The sequence below is a fragment of the Rhea pennata genome, chromosome 13 (assembly GCF_028389875.1).
Source record: "Rhea pennata isolate bPtePen1 chromosome 13, bPtePen1.pri, whole genome shotgun sequence".
NCBI lineage: Eukaryota > Metazoa > Chordata > Aves > Rheiformes > Rheidae > Rhea > Rhea pennata.
Window position 1 is genome coordinate 12,360,511 of NC_084675.1, and position 21,158 is coordinate 12,381,668.

At 36.0% G+C, this 21,158-nt stretch overlaps 1 protein-coding gene across 1 annotated transcript in view; it reads right to left on the reverse strand.

Annotated features, from left to right (window-relative positions):
- LOC134146198 (neural-cadherin-like) overlaps positions 1–21,158 on the reverse strand; it is a 48,956-nt gene that overhangs the window by 20,911 nt on the left and 6,887 nt on the right. Inside the window, 15 exon segments of the mRNA XM_062586468.1 lie at positions 1,721–1,950; positions 2,153–2,337; positions 3,526–3,619; positions 4,917–6,531; positions 7,048–7,331; positions 8,764–8,907; positions 9,637–9,823; positions 10,498–10,625; positions 10,729–10,978; positions 11,573–11,740; positions 12,788–12,960; positions 13,741–13,911; positions 14,581–14,749; positions 15,763–15,935; positions 19,067–19,209. Of these exon segments, the coding sequence (XP_062442452.1) occupies positions 1,721–1,950; positions 2,153–2,337; positions 3,526–3,619; positions 4,917–6,531; positions 7,048–7,331; positions 8,764–8,907; positions 9,637–9,823; positions 10,498–10,625; positions 10,729–10,978; positions 11,573–11,740; positions 12,788–12,960; positions 13,741–13,911; positions 14,581–14,749; positions 15,763–15,935; positions 19,067–19,209 (4,114 nt within the window).

The following is a 21,158-nucleotide window of genomic DNA, read 5'->3' on the forward strand; positions in this document are numbered from 1 at the left end:
TTAGAAGGGAGTCAATATTGCACATTCAGACAAGTATGTAGTACTGTTACAGAAAAAATATCGTGTATATATACAGTCCGGGCTCCTTTATAGTAGTAGAATGGATTATTTTTGCTGCTAACAAAAAATGGTTGTAGTAAAGCCATACAACAAGGAGGTTAATAAAAATATATTATTTATTTAGCTATTCAATGAATAATACCAGTGCTAATTTTCTATATTTAAACATACATACAAAAACTACTGGAGAAATTCCCTGGCTATGATTGGCTTCTGTGGACTATGCACTCACCAGAGCTATTCATTAAATATTGAAAGGTGATATATAATTAATACAAACATTATTTTCATTAAAATATGTGAACCTAACTCCTTGTTACCAGTTTGATGAATTTACCAGTCATATTTTATGGCACAGAACATTTGAAATCTATGTAATTTTTTGTATTATTGTTATAAAAATTCTATAAATATGCATTAGAAGCTGCAGTTATCCTACATGAATAGTATCTGCCTCTGATACTTCCAACTTGGGTCATTCTGAAGCTTCTAATAATCCACACAACTATTAAGATAAAAGAAAAATACATATTTTGCTGTCTGACAGCAGTTGGGCAGGTGGCAAGTTAAGATACTCTATTTTAAGGTATGCTATTTGGTTCCCAGAACCATGCAGATGCTACGATATTTACCCAAACAGAAAGTTTTCTCTCTCCTAGGAAGAAGTCCTCCACGAGATGCATCATGTATTATATGCAAACATGCCCCTATAGCCACAAATGCAAAGTCAGGAAGTGCTGTCTTGTCTAGGGTAAGTTATTGCTGGTGAGCTAAGCAGTAGCATCACGCCTTCGTGCAAGGCACAAAATTTACTCAGCAGCATGTGCTTAATCAGCCACATCTGCAAGACTTCAGCATAAGCTAAAATCTGAAGGACTGCAGAAAATTGTACAAGAGTGTGACCTAGATAGATGAAGTCTAAGATGAGTTAGAAGGCACACAAGATGTGGTAAGCAAGGAGAACAGTTCGGTCATCAGGAACTAGAAAACACCTTACATTCAAAAACTACTTCTTCCCCTAAAACAGAAAGACGGGGGGAGGTCACATCATATGTAGAGTTGGCCTACAGTTAAATACACTGATAGAGCTGGTGTCTCCTTCTCACTCATCTGCTGTATCTCATCTTCTAAACTGAAAAGAATCCTTCTGGAAGAAATATGCAAAGGACTACAGTCTCTTCATACAATGGAATTTCAATCTGGGTGACATCAAGCCTCTACTGTAATATAAATGTCTAACCACAGGTGGATTTGGATATTTCCATCAGCACCTGCAACGCTTGAAAAAGCTGTCATTTTCAAGACATCCCCTACATTACAGTAACATTTTGGCTTTTAGGGATGCTCCTGATTTCATATTCAAAATTAGATAGATAAATTGCACAATGAGGCAGTGACTCTGAAAAATACAGGCAACTGTACCATGATCTGAAAGAGAGGATCATCTTTTTGTAACTAAAAAGTGGTTATACCTATTGAAACAGAAACGAATACAACTGTACAATTGTGCATATGGGACTAAAGAGGACAAAAATATCTGTGAAACAAGTGTTGAGTGAAGCAAAAAAGCTATTTGTAGATGCAACATGTTCTTCCACCCAGGTTGGTTTGGTGTTTGACACCAAATATCAAGCTTAAATGAAAACATAAGGGCACATACCTCATTTTTAAATGCTGCCATCTCAGCATGTAGTTTCTCTGGTCTGTAATATGCAGAGCCATCAGTGACTGTAAATCTTATATCTGTCTGTTTTCCATCAATGTCCATCATACTGAAGACAGTGATATCACTAGGCTGAGCTGAAAATATTTTTGCCAGTAATTCCTTGAACTTGTCATGTCTGTTTCTGCCATATTCATCTCTCCTAATGAACTCCTCTGCTGTGACATCTGAGTTTGAGATTCATAAATACATAAACATGAAATACTGGCCTCAGCTTAGTTCTTTCTTAACAATATGGAAACATACTAGAAAGTATACATGTCTTACAATGATATCTAAATCAAAGAAACACCAGTAATACCTAAAAGCACATATTCATTTAAATGTATATGCACCTGATCTAACTCTCATCTGGCAAATAAAACTAACCTGCTAGACGTACAGTGGCTGAATTTTGTATGACTTCATTTTCCAGCTCTTGGACATGGATTTGTACTGTAGATATAACATCAGGCCAAATTCCATCAGAAACTCTAACTTTTAAGTTGTATGTTCCTTGGGGAGCATTTTCCACCATCATCAGAGAACCAGTCCTCTGATTTAATCTGAAAGATCTAGACATAAACTTTCAATTAGGGAAGCTTAATACTAAATCAAAACTCTGAATTATTTTTCTGAATATTTGTTATTCATTCACATAATTCAAATGGCCTAAAGGTCTATGAAGATTCTAGGATCAATATTTATGAAAAACAGGAAATGACCTCCGAAAAGGTCTAAAAGCACCTTGTGAAATGTCAATCTGCAGAGCTTATAAAAAGATGGTATTGTAACTTCCAAATCCCTAGACCTTCCCATTTCTGAATAAAAGCACACAGTCCATAGGAATCAATGTAATCTTTCAGTGTAATTCAATATAGTAATCATGCATAATCCCATATAGTAAGTAATAAAAAAAAGACATAAAACAAAGTCCAGATTTCCAGATTTTCATTTATCCATTTAAAACAGCAAGAGTTCTGTATGAATGCTGTCACATCATTTGCATGTGCCAATTCAAAGATATAGTAATCAGTAATTACGGAAATACTCCCTGACCATTCTTATGAAACAGTAACCTCTTAAAATGGAAAACAGGCCCACTGGCTGCTGACAGACAGAAACCTTTTTAATTTTGATCTAGATAATGCTTTAAAACTCTCACCCTTCACAGCAGAGACAGAAACTCACATTCATTTTCTATAAAACCTTCTATATTTCAGGATAGTATATAATTACACTATATACCATCTCACTTCATGATATTGATAAATAACAGTAGGAGTGCAGGATCTAATTTAGCATTTCTGTGAATAGAAATAATTCTACTAAGTTAAAAGTTATGATTGCTCATGCAGTTGTAAATTTAGCCATCAAGGGAGATCACCAAACTCACCTCCTCATTTGGTGAAATGATTTCCTTTTAAATTCATTATTTGCATTCCATCAACTTAAACATTTGGGGGCACACAATAAAACACAATTTATTTTTAAATTGGGTCTTACAGAAAGCATATGTTTAAATAAATTAATGAAAAGATCTGATTAAAAATCGAAGTCATAATATGACCCTGCATTCTCCAAAAAGAGGAAGAATATTGCATGCATTAATTTCTTCATATTTTGTTACTGAAGTTAAAAAAAAAAAAAACCCACTTAATAATCCTGGCTTTAAGCACATCCTCAACACAGAAAAATACATAGTGAATAAGATAATTTAAGACGATAAATATTACTCATTCTGACATAAACACAAGCCTCACTTGAACAGTTTTCCTTCAGAGGAAAATGTTTTATTGTCCCAGTCATCCTGATCTGGTGCAAACACTTCTCCAAGCACTGTTGTTGAACATTTTCCTGTTGAAATAAATTATAATAAATATCCATTTCATTTTTGCTTTTCAGTGGGCTTTAAATCCCCACTCATTCATTACTGAGTTTATCATTTTCAAATTCCTGTTTGATTTGGTGATGGTTATGATGCAAGCCTCTTAAAATAACGTACAGGATGTCACATGATTTCTGCTACAAGTTCCCCTGAAAAGGTGAGTGACCTACGGATGTCACGTGAAGGAATTAAAATCAAAAACACCACAAACCAACAGCAGAATGATACAACTCTTCATAAAATTCTCAGACCAAAAAATAAATAAATCACCACATTAGGAGTTAAAAACCCCCGAATTCCATTACTGCACTAACGCTTTACAGGAGTTTTAGCCAAAAACGTGGAAACAGGTCAAGACAAATGTTAGAAAACATTGTTTAACTTCTGCTTTGTTATGGCACTCTGATGAGAAAACATTGCACTTTCCCTTAGTGGATGCATTTGGCCTGCTCTCTCCCACTGCAAAATTAAACCCCACAGCACTGTGGCTGCTGTGAAGCCTCACAGCACAGAACAGTTCTCCTACTAATATTTCTTGGACTAGATTCTGTGCACCACTCAAGGAAACATTCAGAATAGCATCTTTTTTGTCAGTTCTAAGACTACCTGCTCTAGTAAGCAGTTGCTTATTGCATCCTGAAGATTCGTCTTTACATCTTGTCTTAACAAAGCACTGACCCAGCTTTATCTTAGGGGTATTTTTTTGTTTGTTTGTGTCCCCCCCCCCCCCCCAGCAGAAGGTCTCCTTTTCCAAAATGTATATCCTTCCTCAGCCACCTCCTGGTCTGAAAAGGATGTGTAAGGCTTTTCTATGAATCTAAGTTGCTTCAGTTCAGCCATTCTCATCTCTAGACCTCTCGGTGCCAGGTGCTTTTTCCATCCTGTGCACACAAACCAATCTCTGGGCCAGTGAAAAAACAATGAACAAAAATAAATTTTATTAGTCTATAAAAATACTATTTTTTTCTGTAACTGCAAATATGTATTTCAGAAAAAAAAATATAAAAATACATTTGTTTGTAGCTAACAGTCTTCTGGCAGATTATATTTTTCACATTAGAGCCCAAACTTTGTAAACAGATAAACCTATCTTTCTCATTCTTTATTTAGTATATCTTACTTTATATATTATACACTTCATCTAATAGTTTACAGAACTGGAACTTTAATCGGGAAAAATGTAAAGCATAAAAAAACTGCAAGAGAAATAATGTGTAAAACTGTACTACATTCACAAAACTGATACAAAATCTAGATAGCACTTACCTTTGTTACTGTACACATAGACTTCCTTATGGCCAGACTCATGGGAGTTGTCGTTTTCATCACCGATTGTTATAGTTAGCGTGTTTGTGGTGCTCATAGCTGGAATCCCACTATCTGTTATAATTATTGGCAAATGAAACACCTTCTGCTTTTCTCTGTCAAAGGACCTCAGAGCTGTAATGGTCGCTGTGTTATTTCTGTTGTCAGTCAGAGAAAAATCCGAAGAATTCTGATAATCTAGCGGCAGTGAAAATGTAAAAGGTGGGCCATTCTCCTCACTGTCCGGGTCAAATGCATGAAGCAGCTTTGACGTATGGTTCACATACACCGTTTCAGAGCTCAACTTATTTTCCCAAACTACAGGCATGTACGGTGCCTCAAATCTTGGCCCATTGTCATTAACATCAAGCAAGTTAATCAAAACTGTAACACTTCCAGTTTGGGCAGGAGTCCCTTGATCTGAGGCATGCAGAATTAAACTGTATCTCTGAATGACTTCACGATCTAGTGCACCCACCACAATCACATGACCATTTTGGTCAACTGCAAATTGTCTCATAGGATCCGAATCTGCCTTTATAGAATACATAATGTTCCCATTCATACCAGAATCCTTGTCTGTAGCACTCACTGTGGTTACTGTAGTACCTATAGGCATATTTTCAAAGAAGGAGCTTGTTTGAATAAATTGAGAATGAAAAACTGGACTGTGGTCATTGCAGTCTTCAACTTCAATTAGGCATGATGCAATACTAGAAAAATCAAGATCTTCTACTTTAATAGTAAGATTGAACTGTCTTTCATACGCTTTCTCAAAATCCAATTTTTTTTTCAGTCTGACAGTAGCACATTGACATTCTTTGTCATTCTCAATATAAAACTTCTGATCTGGATCTCCTCCAACAATACTGAATGTCAAGCGAGCATTTTCCCCAACATCTGCATCCGTAGCAGACACTTGCAGAACTTCTGAGTCAATGACACTATTTTCAGGAATTGTTGCCTGCCACATCTCTTTTGTGAATTTAGGTACATGATCATTAACATCTGCAATCCAGACTGTGGCAGTGCCAGTTCCTGTTAGCCCTCCTCCATCTCTTGCTTCAACTGTAAGAAAATATTTTTCAGTCCTCTCTCTGTCCAGCATTCCCTCTGCTACATGGATTGTACCAGTATTGGGATTGATATTAAATAAGTTCGTACCAAATCGATTTTTTACATTCTCCATTATCCTGTAAGTTAGAACCGCATTAAGACCTATTTTTGGATCATCAAGATCAACCGCGTTCATTTCCATGACTAACGTATCTGCAGGAGAATTTTCAAAGACACTTCCGTTGCAATCACCAGACACGCATGCGAACACGGGTGCGTTGTCATTTATATCCCACACATTAATAATTACATCAGCAAATCCAGTAAGTCCTTCTCCTCCTTCATCAGTAGCTAATACAACGAATCTCCACAGTGCTCTTTCTTCCCGATCCAGCATTTTCTGTGAATAAATGCTGCCTGTGTACTCATCTATTGTGAAAATATCAGTTGCACCGTACCCATGTAGTGAATATCTCACATCTCCATCATTCACGTTACTATCAGGATCATGTGCCACAACCTACAGAAGTTTTGAAAACAAAGACATAGGAATTATAAAATATGCAATGATTACATTATAGCCTATACACTACTACAGTCTGTGGAAAGAGTTCAAGCAAAAGTGTGTGTTACACTATTAATAGATACATGTTGGAATAATGGCAGATGAAAGGTGGCTCAAGAACCATTGAGAGTAGATGAATACGCTTTGCACCATAATAATAATGTAGTATATTATTTTTTTTATTTTTTAATATTTATAGAGGTAATTTAATCATGTTATTCTACCAGCTATTTTAAAGTGTTAATGATCTGCTATTTAGGATCACATATGTTCCATTCTGCTTATCTTACTTATTATCTTTGCAATTATTTTTTCCGCAAAACTCTGTTTTTCTTCTTCCACTAACAAAAATACTCAGGAGAACTAAATTTCATTAATATACTTGTATTGGATTATTATTAGCTTAACTGTAGCAGTATAATCTGTGTTCTTCCACTGAAATATTATAATCTTTGAAATTACATACACTACCTGAAGGACGAAGACTGGTAACCCATCCAGTTCCTCGATTATACTTCCATAGTATTCATTGATAGAAAAAACTGGAGCCTCATCATTTTTATTCATGACATTGATGATAACAACTGCATAATCTTCCCATTTCCCATCAGATGCCAACAACTGAATCTCATACATTTTTGTTTCTTCATAATCTAGTGGCTTGGCAATAAAAATGGCTCCTGTTTCTGGTTCTACATCAAGTACTCCTCCCGTATTTCCAGTTGTGATCTGGTACCGTAACTTAGCATTTGTTCCTGTCGATTACCAACAGTGTTAGAAAATACAAAATTTCTTAAAGTACATTAAAACATGGCATGTCAAGATAAAGTATAAATAATAAGGTAATTAATTTGGGATATTACAGTTTGATGGTCTTTCAAAATGCATAGCTATGTCAGATCATTTACCAGTATTTTCAACTCTAGTATATCAAATTATCATTTTTTTAATTATAAAAATATGTCTTTACAATGAAGTATTGATGCTGCTTTTACTTATGATTCCTCCAGTTCACTGAAGGATCACTGTGACTGGTCAAGGCTATAAGCACCCAGCATGTAAGAATGAGTTACCACAAAATACTATATACAGTAGAACGCTTCTGCACTCATATACACACTCCCATAGATTTTATCAAAACCAGTAATTCTGACTGTCTACTTTGGCTTACTACATTACAGAAGACCTTAAAATTTCAGATGAAGTACCAATTTGCAGATTATTGTAGATCAAGCAGAGACTTTTAGCCTTTCGTTCTGCAAGCTTTACATTTAAGTTACTGTTCCTCTCTTCCTCGCTTCTTTCATAGCTATATCTTTGATCATCCATGTTACTAGGAGAACAGAGAAAACCAGCCACATATCCATCACATCAGGTCTCCTGATCCAACACTATAAAGCAGTTTCACAGCCATCGTAAGTAATAAACTAAGAGTCCTTTGTGCAGGAAATCCTTCAGTGACAGCCTAGTTGCATTTGTCTTGACCTCCTTGCATGGGTAAGGAACCAAATGCAGCTGGGGTGTACATGCACTTCACAGACATGCTGCTAGAATAATCCTCCGGGACTTGTGCAACAAAAGGCATGGCTGAGCCAAATTTATAAGTTCACCACGGCCAAAAGATAAAAATCTGCATCTTCTCCGAGCTCGGCTATGGGGATTGGTTACATACTTTTTTCTACATGACTTGTTACTGAATTTCTTACTGATTTGGAGATTAAACCAATACAGCAAAGACTGATACGCTTTTAGGAAGTCTAATTTCAAATATGACAACACTGATCTGTAGCATTAAGGGAAAAAAAAAAAAATACAACTCCCCTGTCCATAGAGAAACCAAGTGAATCTCACTGAGACCAGGTCTGATTCATTCCAATTAACCAGGACATTTTTAATCAGCATCCATTATTAAAAAACAATATGAGCTGTAATAAATTTGTATTTGCTGACACAGAAATTATTCCCCATCACCCTACATTAATGCATTGCCTCAAATAATAAGTTATTTGGCTTATGCCTCAAAGCTCCGTTATGAACTAATGTTCATGCCCTATCAGTTCAGACAAAGAAGTTTTAAAATGCAGAGACAAAGACGTTTTCCTCCTAACACCACTAAATATGTCTTGGTCTGGTAAAATTAACTCATTAATACTTTATATACAGCTATGGAGAATTTCAATACTTTACCTTCGTCTTCATCATTAGCACTGACTGTAATGACAGTTGAGCCCACATCCTGGTCTTCATCTACATTTACTTCATAGACACTTTGAGTGAACACAGGCTTGTTATCATTCACATCACTGATAAAAATGTGCACGTAAGCTGTGTCTAGAGAGACCAGAACAAGAGATTAAAATACTCAGCTCTGCCGCTTCTGTCAGCTACAATTCCTTAAGCTGTCTAGCTGCACATTAAATGAACGCACATTAAATGAAGATGAATATGCAGACAATACAGAAGGAAACTCTTAGGACTGTGGACAATTTATATACCAATATTACTCAGAAGCACTTGGATATCAAATGAATGTCACATCCAATTTGCTTAAGCAGATAACATGTGAGTAATTGATGCCTAATAAGGCAATTGTACAGTTTTAAGTCATAACATTTTGTCCTAAAGCCAAAAAAGCCAAACTTTAAGTCTCTATCTAAGCACAACCCTGTCAACTGAGAATAGATTTTTTTTTTATCTTGAACTTTTCTGCTTCATACTTCATAGTACTTTCAACTGAACAGTACCATATGCAGTGCTTTAAGAAACTCCTCCACTACGTAAAGAGGTTTGCATCCTACAGATAATAGAATTGCTACTTAGAAAATACTCTCCAAACTCTAATCATGAAGTCCTAGTTTTCTTTTAGTTTTAGAACAAAAAACTTGAATGATCATCATATGGAACATCTCTTCAGCTCTGACAACTGATGTCGACAAAGAGTAAAAAAACAAAAAAAAAATTCTACAAGTTTGCCTGAATAATAGTAAACTAAAATTTAACCTTGCTTTTCAGAGACCAACTCATGCACAAACATGCTTGTCACAGTCATCACTTTCTTACCAGAGTTTGGTTTCCCACGTTTTCCAGGTCGAGCCGATTCAGAGCCATCTGCTGACTTAACTTCTAAAAGATAAGACCCCTTCTTCTCTCTGTCAAATACTGAGGTAGTGTATATTGAGCCAGTCTGTGAGTCCAAACAAAAACGTGTGTAGTCTCCATTATGATCGTGTAACAGGGAGTAAGTTATCTAAAAGATTAAAAAAAAGTTTGTTAATCTAGACTTTCCTTTACTTGGATAACTTTTAATTAAAGAAGCACTTAGAGAAAAGGAAGTCTTGTGGTTAAGAACTTGGCCAGGTAGAAGAAATCTGAGTAAAACTACTAGTTTAATCAACTTCGGTTAAGTCATTTAACTTCCTTGTATCTTGACTGTCCATCTGTAAATGGAAATAAATTTCTGTCTTGTCTAATTAGTTCATATGTTTGCACTGAATGCTCATGTTTCATACATTGATCATTTATGCAACAGCACTCAAACTCAGCTGAATTTAACATACTTTAAAAGGATTGTGTTCAGTGCCTCTAATTTACGGCTTGCAAAAGCCTTTAATATGGTTTTCTTCAATTAATTTATCTGATCACATTTTAGATCTACGTAAAAGAGCATCCTGTCGCAAGGAGCGTGTCAGCTGAGCTACAGGTTGTAAAAAGAAATCTCTCTCTCTCTCCTCGTTTCTTTTAACATTTGACATCTGCTAGTTCGGTTGCATTTTTCACTGTTTTATATTATGTGTAGTTCACCGTTTTGTATCACATTCCCTCATTAGTCATAGCTTTTCCAGGCTGATGACTTCTGGTCTATTTAATCATTCTTCCTGCAGAGCTATACATACCTGAAGATGTGGATCCTGTTTTACTCACCTCACCATTCAAACCAAGGTCAAGGTCAGAGGCAGAGACTTGAACAACAAATGTCCCAACATCAGCTGCCTCTGTTACCAAGGCTTCATAAATAGATGAAGTGAAGAATGGGACATTATCATTGACATCTAAGAGATCAAAAAGAATGCATAAATAGAAAACTGCAAAACTTATACACACACACACACACACACAGTGATTATGTTACAACATCACTACAAGCTTACACACCTGTTACATTAATATTGACTGTAGCAAATGCTGCCAGAGGAACTGCAGCAACATTCTGTGCGCGAACCCTCAGCAGAAAGCTCTTTGTTGTTTCATAGTCTAGTGGCTCAGCTACCAGAATTGAAGCAGAACCGTCATCTCTGTTTGGAGTCAGGTAGAAACGAACTGGCATGTTGGTCTCTGGAACAAGTCCCTCTTCTAGGTTATAAGTCACACGGGGATCACCAAGAGGAGAGGTTGCTTTGATTGTCTGTGCAGTTCAAAATGTTTGCATAATTAACAGATTTTTAAGTACAGAAACATTTCTAAAATCTCTTGTGTACCGAATGTCCCAGATTTTTGGATCTCAACAGAAAACACTAGCAGAAGTATCTTCTGATACAAAATTTTAAGCTTACTCAATAGGCCTTCAAGGCACAAACAGCTGCAGTCAAAGGTTACCATTCGTCACAGGTTTGGTCACTCATTGTTTTATCCTGAAAACATGTATTTTATAGTCACTGATCCAATTACTATTCTGAGAAATCAAATTGAATAAGTCTAAGTATTCCAACAATCACCTTAGGCAAGACTGCAGCATTCAAACACCTGGAATTTTACCTATAGTGTTGTCCAAATGGAAGAGAAATTGAACTGAACTGAATTGAACTGAATAGCAGTTGCATACATATGAATTAGAGCAAAAAATGCCTACTACTGCTAGCACTTTTGAAAGAAAACTGGTAGCAGATCATTGGACACTGCAATACGCAACAACATTATAATAAGTTTACTAAACTTGAGCAAACAAGCCTGTTCAAACACTCTAGAGCCTTGCAAAGAAACAGGCAACTCCCAAACTTACCAAAATTGATGCATCTCGTGTAGTATTCTCTGGAATAACAACTTCATAACTGTCTCTCTCCCACCTTGGGGGCTGGTTTTTCGCACTAGTAATAGTTACTGCAAGTTCAACTTTACTGCTCCTATTACCTCCATCTGTAGCAATAATCTCTCGAATTATAGATGACCTCTGAACAACAAAAAGAGGTTCATTATAGAGAGGTTTGATCGAGGCTCAAATGAGCTTTTTTTGCAAAATAAACAAATATATAAAATTAAAGGCACAATAAAAAAAATCATCAAGAAAGAAAAATATCCACAGTAGAGAATATTAAGCTCAGAATATGAAGTAGCTGCAAGGTCGTAGGAAAATTCTACTATTTGCTTTACTTAAGATCGTTGGAAAATGCTCCTATATGCCTTAGTAAACCTGAACAAATTTCACCTATATTAAGTCAAAAAAAAAAATTTATAGAATCATTGAGTTCTTAATCTTGCGTATAATCAGGCCTATAGGATTCTTAGGTTCAGTAAAGTAAATATTAAAAGAACACACCTTCATTCAAATTTTGTGTCAGCTACTTAGAAGTTAAATTTCAAAGATATAAGCAACACCTAGTAGGTATTTAAAGATCAACATTGAGAATGGTATTTTCACTTCAACACAAATTACTTTAAAATTTAGAATTTTCAGCCATTTATAGATAAGCAGTTTGATATTTTCAGAGTTGTAGAAAGCTGGGTGAAACAATTTTGTCCACTATGCCTTCACCTTCCCAACAGATAGCTATGCTTAGCTCAGTGTGACTAAAATGTGTCAAAATGGGAACCCGTAACAGAAGCAGTATTTCACTCCTTCATATCCAGGTTTGCATCTTAACTCATTGTCTGCTAATACAACAAAGTCCACACATGGTTCTTGTTCCCCTGCTTAAGGTCTCAGCCCTCCCAGGTCCTTGTTCCAACATTAGCATACTGGAGCAAACTGAAGAAGGATGAACAGGTTCTCATAGGCAGTGCTGTCAGCTGCTACCCTCCAGCTGACAGCAAAGCTTGCCTGTATGCAGTTCAGAGAGCCATCAGCTAAAAGTGTTTAACAAAAATTTAAATTAAACATGCCATATAGATCCTTTAAAGTGAAGTAGTAATGTGGAAGTAGGGACAGAGTTGTGATCTCAGTCCCTCCTATGATACACTGAGATAGCAGTCAGGCTTATAAAGGAAGCAAGCACCTTACCTGAGGTATGGGCTGGCTGACAAAGACCCAACCAGTAGTAGAATTAATCTGTAAATAATCAGGTTCTTCATTTGCTATGGAGTATGTAATAGCAGCATTTGAGCTGTAGTCAACATCATGGGCTGCAACACGAAGAAAGCTAGTCCCAACTCTCGTGTCCTCTGTTAGGAAATCTAATACAAAAAAAGGAGATTACAGACTTATCATTAATTCATTAAAGCATAATGAACAATTTTCTACCATGAAGAAATATTGAAGTAAAATGGATGGAAGCTATACTTCATTCATTTTGTAAAGATGTCCATAAAATCAAATTGAATATTTTGAAGTACTGCTATCACTCTTGAACTACGGATCACGTTGCCTAAAAGGACCATGTTGCCAAAAATTACTTTCTAGGATTTGCATATTATAAGAAATTGAGAAATACCTTTTCTTCACTTTTTTTTTTAATGAATATTACACATGCCTCTGGGAGTTTATCTATAAGCAAGAAGGGTTTTTGAGGAACCAAACAGGAAAGGTAAAACAACAAACAATGTAGAATGGCAAAATTCAAGGGGAAAACTACGTAATCAAAAGTTATAACAAAAACATATTAATCAGAAAAGGATACAGTTACTGCTCAATGCTGAAAACTAATGCTGATTACCACTTTTACATCTCTGAGCAGCACCAGAGATACTTGGTGTACTTAATTAAGTGAGCAAAGATACTGATACAGCTATTGTTTCAAGGTTTGCCCATAACAGCACTCAGTAAGGACTGGAAATCAAGCCTGTACTTGTTACATCACACAGAGCGACAATTCTGCAAGTAAGATGAATGCATTTCCGGCTATTATCTTGCTAGTCACAAGATCTAATGTCAGGAAAGAGGAAAATCAAAAATCTTAGACATCAGGTAAGCTCACACTCAGGGCACAGAAACTCTATCCAATGACTCTCAATTACATTCATAGTGGGTGCTTTCAAATCTGGGATCATTATCATTTTGGTCCAGGATAACAACATTTATCTGGCATATTCCAGTGACAGGTTCTGCTGCTTGATCTGTTGCTGTCACAGTGATAGGATATTCCCTCTGTTTTTCTCGATCAAATACCTGAACAGTTGTCAGGACTCCTGAAAACAAATTAAAAGCCAAAGAGTTAAAATAGTATGCATTTGACAATACTGTGCATTCAGAGGTTCATCTGATTGTTCATACATTGAGCTGTAATATAATAGATTAAATACACCTATAATGTGAGTTTTAGGTGCAAGGCTCCAATCACAAAATTTCAGCAAATTAAACTGTACTGCTCAGATAGTTAAAATGTCATACACACTTGTGTCTTTGCAAAGTTGGACTTTATTTTAGAAAACAGAAAAGTACAATGTAAGGCATGTTTCATGTCTTTTATCCTCTAAAAGCTCAGTCTAAACTTACAGTTTTGCCCTTCCACACACAGTCTCTTTGTACTCTGCTGCTTGGATAAACCATCTGTATCTCATTAGTAATGCTGCAAGATGCATGCACACAAAATCTAAATATTTTTTAACCTATTTACAAAACTATAGTTATTTCACACAGCAGAACTTCTACATTTCAGGAAAGGCATCAATTCTAGGTAAATACTGGACACATTAAAAACTAAGAGTATCTGTTTATGCAGTTAAAAAGCTTGTATTTTGTCTGCAATCAAGAGACTCCATGAAAAGTGCAAAATCTGATTTTATTTATGTTTGTCTTCCATCAGTGTAACAAAATGGTTTATATTGTGTCATTATCAGTTTCAATACTCACTTTACCTGAGTCAGGATGAATACTAAACGCTGGTAGGATACCACCTTTGTGCATCAAGCCATATTTCACTAAACCATTGGCTCCTTCATCAGCATCAGTGGCTTCAACTTGCAGTACAACTGTCCCTGAAGGCTGGTTTTCCAATACAGAAGCATGTTCCCGATAATACTGACACTAAGTGTGGGGGGGGGGAAAGGCCAAAAAAAAACTCATGACATTTGATTTAAATCTAAACCAAAAAGTATTTAGTTGTACTTCTATTTTGATGCAGTAATGTTAATGTTTATTTGTACCATGATTAATTTGCAGGCTTCATTTACTGTTCCGTGATTATATAAACTAAATGCAATTGGAGGCCATTCTGTATTTCTAACTGACAAAAATATTTGGACAAAATATTATAGTTGCAAATGCTTCCAAATAGAAATATTTTTCTAAGTTAGCAAAAACCTTACATAAAGAGGGCATGCATTTGCCCACAGTTTTTAATATGTCGCAAAATTGCTTTGGTCAATAATGGATTTCTATACAAAGTAACTTTGTCAAGGACAAGTTAACAATACTTGCAAGACTGACATGAATAGTCACTAACTTTTCAAAATATGCAACACTTGATCAACTTATCTACCATCAGCATTAAACTCAAAATGTTTAGACAAGAGATCGTCAATACAAATCAACATTCTAAAAACATATGCAACCATTTATTTTTTCTTAAGTACTTTATAATTTAAGCCAAAATCCTTTCACTTTTTTCCCCTCAGTCTCAGTCCCACTATCATCAAAGGAAGACTATGTACTTGAGAGAGGAATTTTGGAATATTGCAACAAGTCCACGGGATAATGGATGTTACCCATCTGTTTCCTCCTCAGATGTCATATCAAACCTTCAGAAGTTACTTACTCATCCTTATCTTCTAAAATGTCAGAAGTGAGATATAGTTCAGGGCAGAGACAGCACCCACAGGAGCTGCTCTGCTGCAAGAACCACCACTCATGGCTCCGGAAAATGACGTGAAAGATGGAGAAGACCATGGCAGCTTTGGAGGAGATCATTTCTTGAATAGTTCAACTGCTACATCATTTGCAATGACAGTCTTAAATATTCAGCAGCCTAATTAATATATTCAGATATATATCTGTGTGTGTGTATATGTGTATAGAACTTAACAAAATAAATACACTACCTTCTGAAAGACAGGTTTGTTATTATTGATGTCATCAATTTTCACAATAACCTGAGCAGTACTGGTAAGAGAATGGGGCCCTCCAGAGGCATTATCATCAGTAGCTGTGACATTAAGAACATACTCTGGCCCTTGCAGCTTTGGAAACGGACTTGAACGAAGTCTAACTAGACCTGTAAAAACAATAGGTTGTGTTTTTATTTTTTACTGTATTAACCAATAACTGTTATCCTTCTTACCAGTGAGCATCACAGCAAACCATTCTGGTTTAACTACTCAGCAGAAAACCAAAAGCCTATGGTTTAATTTAACTTAGGTAGTGTTAATGTGGTTTGATATTAAAACAAAAGATAGTATAACAGGTTTGTCTGCAGGTAGGTCTACAAAACCAAATGAGGCACTGGCTACAGCTCAGCTGATCTGCATATGTTAGCTTTAGTATAGCTATTTCAGGAAGGAAGAAAACAAAACTGAAAGACAAACAAAGAAAATGGAGAGACATTGTGGCAAACTTCTGTTCAACATGAATATGCCCCACTACAGAGCCTGGGTACTCTTTTGTTATTGCAATGAAGCATGTGTCACCACGTCTTCATTGGTGGTTACCCATGATGGTTCAGCTGAAACTAGCTGAAGTTTATCTTCCTGCAGCATAATCATCGCAGCATTTAGCTGTACAGATCTATCCTCAGAAGTCTTTATTTTTCTTCTCTCCTATGTCACCCAAATTGTATTTTCTACTGGATAGGATATACAAGCACTGTCAGAGAAAGGCTTGTGAAAGATTTGTTACATAACCAAAACAGATGACAGCTATCTGAGAATATGCAGTAAGAAGCTGTCACTTTTTTGCATCATCATCCATCAGTCAACACTGTTATTCATCAGGCACGACAGCAATTGTCATTACAGTAGAATATTGTCACAGCATCAGTGTCACTCAATTTGCTTGCAATTGTACTGTCTTTACTGTGGCACTTATTTTTGACCCATCTCTGTTTCACCTGGGCACTTTTGTGACAAGGAGGTACAGACATTCCACTGACATGATCTCTGAAATTGTTGCAAGCCACCATATAAACCTTTAGCATTATTTCAATAACTTTTTGGCTTTTGTCACATAATAAAATGATAATGTTTCTGAACTGTTTTATAGACTATAAAAATTGAGAAGAAAAATTAGATAGTCTTATAAAAACTACAGATTTGACCGTAAGAGATGCTACCAAACAATTTTTTTGAGCATTTGCAATGAAGATTTTCAAAAGCATCAGTATTATTCTTGTGTGACAACTAGACACTTTTGAAACTATCATTCCTTTTTAGGTGCCCAAACATTCAGAATTTAACCCGAAGAACCTACAACTACTTTCTGAAGTCAGAAGGAATAAAAGGAGGGAAAAAAAGAGGAAAAAAAATCTAAATTCAGATTTTGATTGGAGTTCCAAAGAGGTTAAATGTAGTTTCATTAAAGTTATTCAAAATTTAAAATTGCCATCAACGGGACTTCAATTTAGTCTCCTATTTCTGCCTCAGAATGTCTTTTTTCCCCCCAAGCAACAAACATCAAACAAATCCTATTAATTTAAATGGATATGCCAACTTACTCAGATGATGTGTTTGTGGGATTTTTAACAAAAAACACCAATGTTGTTTCCCCCCGCCTTTGGGCTTAAAAAAAAAATCAAAAGAATTAAATCAAAAAATTTGTTTACTTAGCACATCTTTAACATAATTTCACCTTAACAGAAAAAAAAAAGGAGTAATAGCCCGATTCTGCCTACAAGTGCATCATCTTGTGTCAGTAAAGCACAAGTAAACTTGGTTGAAAAGTGTTTGCTCACACTCACATTGCCAGGACACACAACTACAGAAAAAAAAAACACTTATCTAAAACATAAATGCTCACTTTAAATCAGTTTGAACTGAACTGCGTAAAGAAAATTACTCCAGTCTGACTTGCCATATATCAGAGTTGCACACAGATCCAGTTATATGAGAAGGTTATTATTGCCTTAAACATAAAAAGGTATGTTAAAGATTTGAACACAAGCTTATGTTCTGCATAATTCTTAGTAGGCCAGATCAAAATCAGACAATATATGAGTGTATATTTACTAGGTAGATTCAGGGAGCTTTTCCTGGGAAGCATTACAGCTTCCCACTAGCCCCTCTACCCCTCATATCAACTGGGAGGAATTAAAAGGGAGATGGTTTGTCATGCAGAGCTGCGCATCTTCCTGCAGCACTGTGTCATGAACTGTTTACTCAATCTATGCATAGTATAATGGCCACTGCATATGTCGAATGAATACTGTGCTTTTTGAAATATTTCTGGGTTTTTTTTGCAGAAGACTACTATTAGCCAAGGAAAACACAGAGAAATAAACTGTATCAGACTAAGACATGACTGTTTTCTCCACCTCCCTTCAGTATTAGTCTACTGAGCAGAGAGGCAGTCGTCGGCATCATGCACCAGAACCAAGATCATGCTGAAACACTTAGCATTAACACTCAGTATCAATATGCAAATTCATTCTTCAAAACATTTTTCTCATACGCCTCGTATGCCAACATGATTACTAACAGTATCTTTGGCCACTTTCAGTAAGTTGATGGCAGGTCCTTGAGTGCACCCACACGCCTTCCTCAGGTGCTGTGGGATGGCATTTGTGTTAGGTTTAGCTCAGTTGGTTAGAGCATGGTGCTAATAATGCCAAGGTTGTGGGTTCAATTCCTGTATGGGGCACTTGTTTGAGGGGTGGACTAGATGATCTCCAGAGGTCCCTTCCAATCTTACCAATTCTATGATTCTGTGACAGTGCTGTCTCTACCTCTGCCTGCCTTGCTGTCACCCTTGGGTCCTAAGGTCCAGCTTGCCTTCCTCTGTGAGGCAGCCCACTTATGTTAGTGTCTAGCACAAACTTCAAAACTAGTTTCCTAGATTAAGTATTATTCAAACCCTTGTGGCATATTTTGGAAGATGACATTTACCTGTTATTCATAATAATGCTGTCAATTAAGTTGCAAATGGAAATCAGACAATGAGCAAATTGGAAAAAGAATTGTACATTTTTTTTTTTTAAGGAAATGGTACACATTTTAAGAATTAGAAGAGAGTCTAGAATAATTGCATTGTTTTTTCTCCTGCAATTTTTATTAGTTTAGTAAAGGCTCCAAAAATAGCATATGCTTGTTCAGTTCTTATAACAGCTATCTAACAAAGACCAAATTCTGTGCACTTCACATCAGGATCCACAGACAGTTTTGACTCTGCAAAAACAAAGAGCTAAAGTATCCTTACCTTTCTTACGGTCAATAACAAAGTTCCCTTTTTGATTCCCAGATAGAATATCATATGTTATACCATCTCCATCAGGGTCAACAGCATTAACTGTAGCAACTAGTGTATTTGGGCCTGCATCTTCAGAAACAAAACTCCTGTAGCTGTTAAAAGAAGTCAGGACAAGATCCTAAGAAATTTAGATGGAAAATACACACACACAACTGCATTCTATAACATCAACTGACATTTACTTACTACCTGTACAAAGAGTATTGCAGAGGTTTATTAATTTCTTGAGTAATATAATTACACTTACAAACTTTGTTAAACCAATGAAACAATATTATTCCATCCATGTTTTTCTGTTGTTACCTCCTACAGATTTCCATTGCAAACTTTCAGGAGTATTGCAGCTTTGATGCTTGCCTTCACAGTAAGACTTGTGCTATATGCAGAATTCATCATTTTAAATACGTGAGATATATAATTCACAGAATCAAAGCAAACATTTGCTAAGTTTAAAAACATTGATTCCTGTAGCATACTTTGACATAAGTTGTCAAAATGCTTTCAGTGTATTCTCTGTGGATTTGTCTGGATCTGCACCAGCACAACTAAGATGAGAATCAGTTCTGGAGAACATATGCATAATGTCAGTTTAAAAAAAAAGAAGGAAAGAAAGAAAGAAAAAATTAAATCTATTCAAGACCAGACACATCACTCACATTGTAAGCTCTTAAGAAGCATTATCAGTCTAGAGCTTAACATTTTCTGGAGTAGAAGAGCCTCCTGCTTAGCAAAGTCCAAAATATTTAGTATTTTTTCTGATTGGATTGGGCATTAGGCCAGGCTGAGCATGCTACAGATATGTCTGCAGTAGGTATAGAACTACATAAGAACGAACTACAGCTGGTTGTACACAGTAATGTAAATAAAATACACATATATCACTGGGCTCAGAGTGCTCAAGTCTGCTTATGAGCGCAGTACTCTTATCTTATTGTGAGCAGAGTCAAAGTGACTGCAGCTGTTAGATGAAGTCAGTTACTCTCACATCTCCACATCATTATGCTGACAGTGATATAAAATTCCAATACAAAAAAAATGGATACACAGAAAACCTCTTCCTTAAGTTTTGCTTTCCATATACATGTGTTTGCATCAGAACCTGTGTAGAGGTAGCTTCCCCCCACCCTCAATTTAATATGCAATGAAATAAAAGAACTAAATTATTCTGGTTTAGTTCAGTCACAACCTTCAGGATATTGTCTTATCCCTGAGGAGGCAATAATTGTAATAACGGTAATTCTGAAAGTTTTGAGCATTAAATATAGGGACAGAACAGTTCAAGTCATCAGAAGAGGTCTCTTAAGAAGGACAAACTAGAAACTGACAAAATGAGACAGAGTAGCAGCCTTAAGCATTTCATAACTGAGATACAAGATCGCTGTGATGAAAGAAAGCTCGTGCAGAGGAATCACGAGTTTACACTGGACTGTAAATCTATTTAAACAAAGGGCTGAAAGGACAACACCATCATCTTGATTTGTATTAGCCTACTACTAAGCATAACATTAATTACAGATTAGTCTCCCAACAAGAGCCAATTTACAGGTGATGATGATGAAGTTATCTCACAGAAAACTTCAGTTAAGAGCTGTCTGAAGATTGTATTCAGGATTTTATCATCATGGGATAGATAAAGCAAAATCAAAGCCTTGTTAACCTGGTTAAACAAGAACTTGAGACAAATTGAACACTCTTGGAAAAAAAAACAAGACGAGCTGCAATGCTGTAGGACTTATGTACCATATGCATAAGTGGTGAGTCTTTGGGTAATATCAGGAAGTGTGATTTGAATTGGTCCAGATTCTAATCCAGGTTACAAATCTGAACCTCACTGATTAAAATACAAATTGCATGCATCCTCTAGGAGATGAATTTAGTTTCAACACTGTACATGTATACAACAGCAACTCGTACAGCACAGGTTTGTCTACAATACCAACCCTGTCTATTTAGAGATGAGTCCTACTACAGATTGAAACTGTGTCTAAACTTTGCAATTAAGAAACAAACTGAAACTATTTTTTACTGTGGTAACAAAGCT